Here is a 4,805-nt window from a genome sequence, read left to right as displayed (position 1 = left end):
ACATCTTTAAAATATAAAGCAACGACTGACAGAACTAAAAGGAAAAGTAGAAAAATGCAAAACTATATTTTAATTCTCTCAATAAGTAATAGAACAAGAAGACATGAAAAAATAGAAGATGTGAACAAAATAATGATCTAACTTGACCTAATTGACATATGCAGCATATTCTACCAAACAGTTGAAGAATTTTTTAAGTACACAAAAACATTTACTAAAATACACCATATGCTGTGACAAAAGTTGAGAGTCAGTATGTTCCAAAAATTAATTTGAGATGGAAGCATAAAAGGTAACACAATAAAACTCCAAAAAAAAAATATGAGAATATGCTCATGACTTTGAAGTAGACAAAGAATGAAACAGGTTTAATAATTTTAAACAGATTGAAGAGCACTAATAAAAAAATATTGACAGATCAGACTTCCATAAAGTTAAAAACTTCTGTTCACCAACAGACGCCATTTAAAAAGCCACAAAGAGGGCATTCCTGGTGGCTCAGTGGTAAAGAATCTGCCTGCTACTGCAGGAGACACAGGTCTGATCCCTGGTCTGCGAGGATCCCACGACAGCTAAGCCCACTCACTACAGCTACTGAGCCTGTGCTCTAGAGCCCACACTCCGCAGCTACTTAGCCGAACAGCCACAGTGACTGAGGCCCACACACCCTAGAGCTTGTGCTCCGGAGCAAGAAAAGCCACAGCGACGAGAAGCTCCTGCACTGCAAGGCAAAGTAGCCCCCGCTAGCTGCAGCCAGAGAAAGCCCGCACGGCAACAAAACCCAGTGCAGCCAAAGAAAAGAAAAGCCACAAAGAATATTTAATCAGCACTTGTATCTGACAAAAGACTTTTCTATGGAATATATGTTTATATAAATAACTTTTTATAAACATGCACATTCAAAGACCACAGCCCCAACCCAAGGGAAAAGTGAGGAACGCTCACTTCTCCAAACAGGATATGCAAATGACCATATGATCTACCCTAATCCCTTCCCCTCAAAAAACCCAGGTATAAAATAGGCAAAAATAAATTTTAAAATTAAGAGAATTTAATTGAAAAAAATTAAAAACACACACACACTTTTGAACACTTTTCAAGAGAAAACCTACCATGTTAGGGCAACTGGGAACGTGTGTACGGTCTGCAGGCTTGGCACTGTCAGGAGGGATGACGGCTCGGCTGTGCAGTACGGTGCCCTCGTCCTGTACAGACGCATGAGGAAGGGTCAGGCATCCGTAATTTACTGAGACACAGCTAGCAGATTAGTGGGGGGAGGACAGACAAGGGGGACTGATGAACAGACACAGGGGACATCACTTGTAAGACTATTTATGTGTCCAGAGACAGAAATTGAAGAAAAATTCACAGGAGGAACAATCCACCTAGGAGGAGAGTACATGGGCGTCCATTCTTCCTGTTAATCCTACCATTGAAATTCTCCAACACAAACAGGAAGCAGGGGCAAGAAAACCATGGGGGCGTGGGGTATGGAGGAGCTGTGGGTCTCTGTGGCCCGCAGCCCCTGACAAGCTATTCCCCTGAGGGTCCTGGCCCAGCCGGCAGGCGATGTTTGCCATTCTCTAGGCATCGATGTACCTGGGGTGGAACGTGGTGACACAGCGGGGCTCCCCAGACAAGTGTGGGACAAGCAGCCTAGCTACCTGAGGCCACGCCCACCCTCTGCGGGCTCCCGGGGGCCGGTCCCCTGGGCACCTGTCACCAGCGGGCTCACATTTGTCCAGATGTTTGCAGTCAGTGCAAAAAGAAAGGCACCATCTGCATCCTGTCCAAGAGACAGCTCAGCTGAGGGAAAGAGGGGCACACGCACCCTCTGTAGAAGCATCGTCTGGAGCCCGGGGCTGGGGCACCATGAGGAGCAGAAGGCGTGACCTCCACGCTTGACAAAGAAACCACTTCCAGGGTGAGGACTGAACACCATCACCTTCAGGTCCCAGGAGACGTGGGTTCTTCAAGCTTAACTCGACCTTCTAACACAGCGATTATTCCAGATTCCAAAACTGTATCAGGCAACTTGAGCATTTCATTTTTACCCCCTTCAAAATGCACTTTTAATGATTTCTCTCAGAATCAGTAAAGGAAAATACTTCTGCTTCAGAGCTTCAAACGTTGTACAAAATGCTGCTTGAGAAACTGTAGCTTCCAGGGTAAGTGCACATACTATCAGTATATAAATATTCTAAGTGAGTAACTTCCACTTAACCTTCAAGCTGTATTATATGAATACTGTTTTAATTTTTATTAGTACTCCATTATAACACCTATGGTGAACAGAACAGTAATTGGAAGATTACAGAGAGACCTATGAGACACTTAGAACCGCAAAGAAGATTCTGGTTTGTTTGCTGGCAGAAAGAAGACAAATAATATTTACTTGATTTTCCCCTTAGTAAGAACTGTTTTAAAAGATACAGAAATAAAACATCACATATTACTATGGAATACATCTCAAGTGATACATTTAAAGAAAATTTTATGGCATTAAAAATTATAATAGAAAAGAATAAAGGCTAAAAATGACTTGAGCGAGCACCACCTACAAGACGTTATGAAACAATCAGCTCACAGTGAAACAGGAAGCAGAGAGCATGTCAGAAGACACGAGAGAATTGCTGAGTGAACAGTGGTTTCAATAAAGCCAAGAGACCTACATTAAGATTTCTGCTTTTAATATATGCAATATTAAGACAGAAAAGTGGAATACCACAGATAATCAACAGAGCAGGAAATAATAACATGAAAAACTTTTTGGTAACATTTGAAAATGAGACGGAAGTGTTCACATGTAAGTGAGGCCGGGTCTTTCTAAGGAGTGAAGCATGAACCCAGCTGACAGCACAGCGTCGTTTACTGAATGTAAGACGCTCACTGTTACACGTCTTACGAGAGTGGCCCGTGCTCCCATCTGTCACAGCAGATGTGGGGGTTATCTGGGCAGCGGGCACAGCAGGGCTCATCGGACCCCACGGCCCTGAGCCCTGGAGGGTGTGGTCTCCAGGCACACATCAGAGCTAGAAGAGACGGCGGCGGGCCCGGGAGGGCGGGCGGTGGGGGCGGGGGCGGTGGGGTTCTGGCTGGGGGTCCGCACAGGGGGACGGGGGCAGAGGGCAGAGTTCTGGGCTGCAGGGTGGTTTGGGGGCCCAGATGCTGAACCTGGACACCCCTCCTGATGGAAGGACTTGGAGCGTCATCTTCACGTGGGAAGCAGCTCTGGACGGCGTCCCCACTGCAGTCAGGAGGGCTGAGCTGGATGGAGTGTGCCACCCCAGCTGGGCGCCGGGCTCGGGGGTGTCCCCACCTAGAGTTGGAGGGGCTGAGGAGTATGGGGGTGGGGGCCCCACAGGGTAAGGGAACACTCTGGAAGCTCAAAGGCCTGAGGGCAGGCTCCCCATGAGGGGGTCAAAACTGGAGACGCCCCAGGCCCAGGTGGAAGGCCCTGAGGCAGCTGGAGGGGGGTGCCCCATCCAAGGATGGCTCGCAAAGGCCACCATGGTGGAACGGCAAGGGCCGGGGAACTCCAGCCAGGGGGCCCTCCAGTGAGGCCAGCAGGCAGAGTCAGTTACGTGCTGGGCTCCCCAGAGGTAACAGCAGGCGCAGGCAGGGCCCACGACTGCCACGGGGGCCAGGGGAGCTAGGCCAACGTCCCACACGGCTGGCTCCCTGCATGCACACGCGTCCATCTCAGGGGAGCCGCTCTGCTTCCACGGGCTGACTCCTTGGGGTGCCCAGGCGGCTCCTTGGGACCTGCAGGCAAGCAGAGAAGAGGGTCAGAGAGGGTTTGGGGGCTGGAGGAGAGGTCAGGGGTGAGGAGAGGGGAGAGCGACACAGGAGTGACCCTGCCCAGGGCGCCTGCGCGGCCCTCAGTCAGCTGGGCCGCGGGCATTCAGCCCCTCGCCCCCACCATGCAGGCCTCAGAGGACAGAGACCAGAGAACCCCAGTGCCCACTGGGCTCCCTGGGGGGGCTCCCTGCCCCCAGGGCTGGGCTCAGGGGAGGGCAGGAGGCACAGGGCTGGCTCCAGAGTGGGGTGTGGGGGAGCAGACCCCTGGGCTGCTCAGAGGCCGATAGAGGAGGGGCCGCGGCAGAGTGACCGCCTGGCCACCCTCTCAGAACCCCGTTCTCACCTGACCCTGCGGGGCTGATTCCATCCAGCAAGGCCCTGCAGCGCGCCCTTCACGCTTAGGCCACAGCAGCTGAGGTGGTCCGAGGAGGTTCGGGTCTGGGAAGGTCTCAGGTCCGAGGAGGTTCAGGTCTGAGGAGATCTCAGCTCTGAGGAGGTTTAGCTCTGAGGGGGTCTGAGGAGGTCTCAGCTCCGAGGAGGCCCCGGGTCTGAGGGGGTCTGAGGCGGTCTCCGAGGAGGCCCCGGGTCTGAGGGGGTCTGAGGGGGTCTGAGGTAGTCTCAGCTCCGAGGAGGCCCTGGGTCTGAGGGGGTCTGAGGCGGTCTCAGCTCTGAGGAGGCCCCGGGTCTGAGAGGGTCTGAGGAGGTCCCAGGTCCGTGGAGGCCCTAGGTCTGAGGGGGTCTGAGGCGGTCTCAGCTCCGAGGAGGCCCCGGGTCTGAAGGGGTCTGAGGGGGTCTCAGCTCTGAGGACGCCCTAGGTCTGAGGGGGTCTGAGGCGGTCTCGGCTCCGAGGAGGCCCCGCGTCTGAGGCGGTGCTGCAGCTCAGGCCGAGCCCCTCTGCCCAGCCGCAGATGCTGGTCTGAGGCAGGAGGCCTCTCTTGAGCAGGACCGGGCTGGGCGGGGCTCGAGCCTCGGCCAATGGCAGCCTCCTGGTGATGCGGTCAGCG

General features: G+C 52.9%; 1 protein-coding gene across 1 annotated transcript; it reads right to left on the bottom strand.

Annotated features, from left to right (window-relative positions):
• Positions 1-2,432: 2,432 nt before the first annotated feature.
• Positions 2,433-4,519, bottom strand: C22H3orf56 (chromosome 22 C3orf56 homolog). Its single transcript, XM_043443546.1, is given in 2 exon segments — positions 2,433-3,765; positions 4,145-4,519. A coding segment is annotated over 1 exon segment (669 nt). The 5' UTR covers positions 3,702-3,765; positions 4,145-4,519; the 3' UTR covers positions 2,433-3,032.
• Positions 4,520-4,805: the final 286 nt, after the last annotated feature.

This window comes from Cervus canadensis, chromosome 22, assembly GCF_019320065.1.
Source record: "Cervus canadensis isolate Bull #8, Minnesota chromosome 22, ASM1932006v1, whole genome shotgun sequence".
Taxonomy (NCBI): Eukaryota; Metazoa; Chordata; class Mammalia; order Artiodactyla; family Cervidae; genus Cervus; species Cervus canadensis.
Note: the sequence above shows the minus strand (reverse complement) of the source record. Positions and strands in the feature narration are given on the sequence as shown.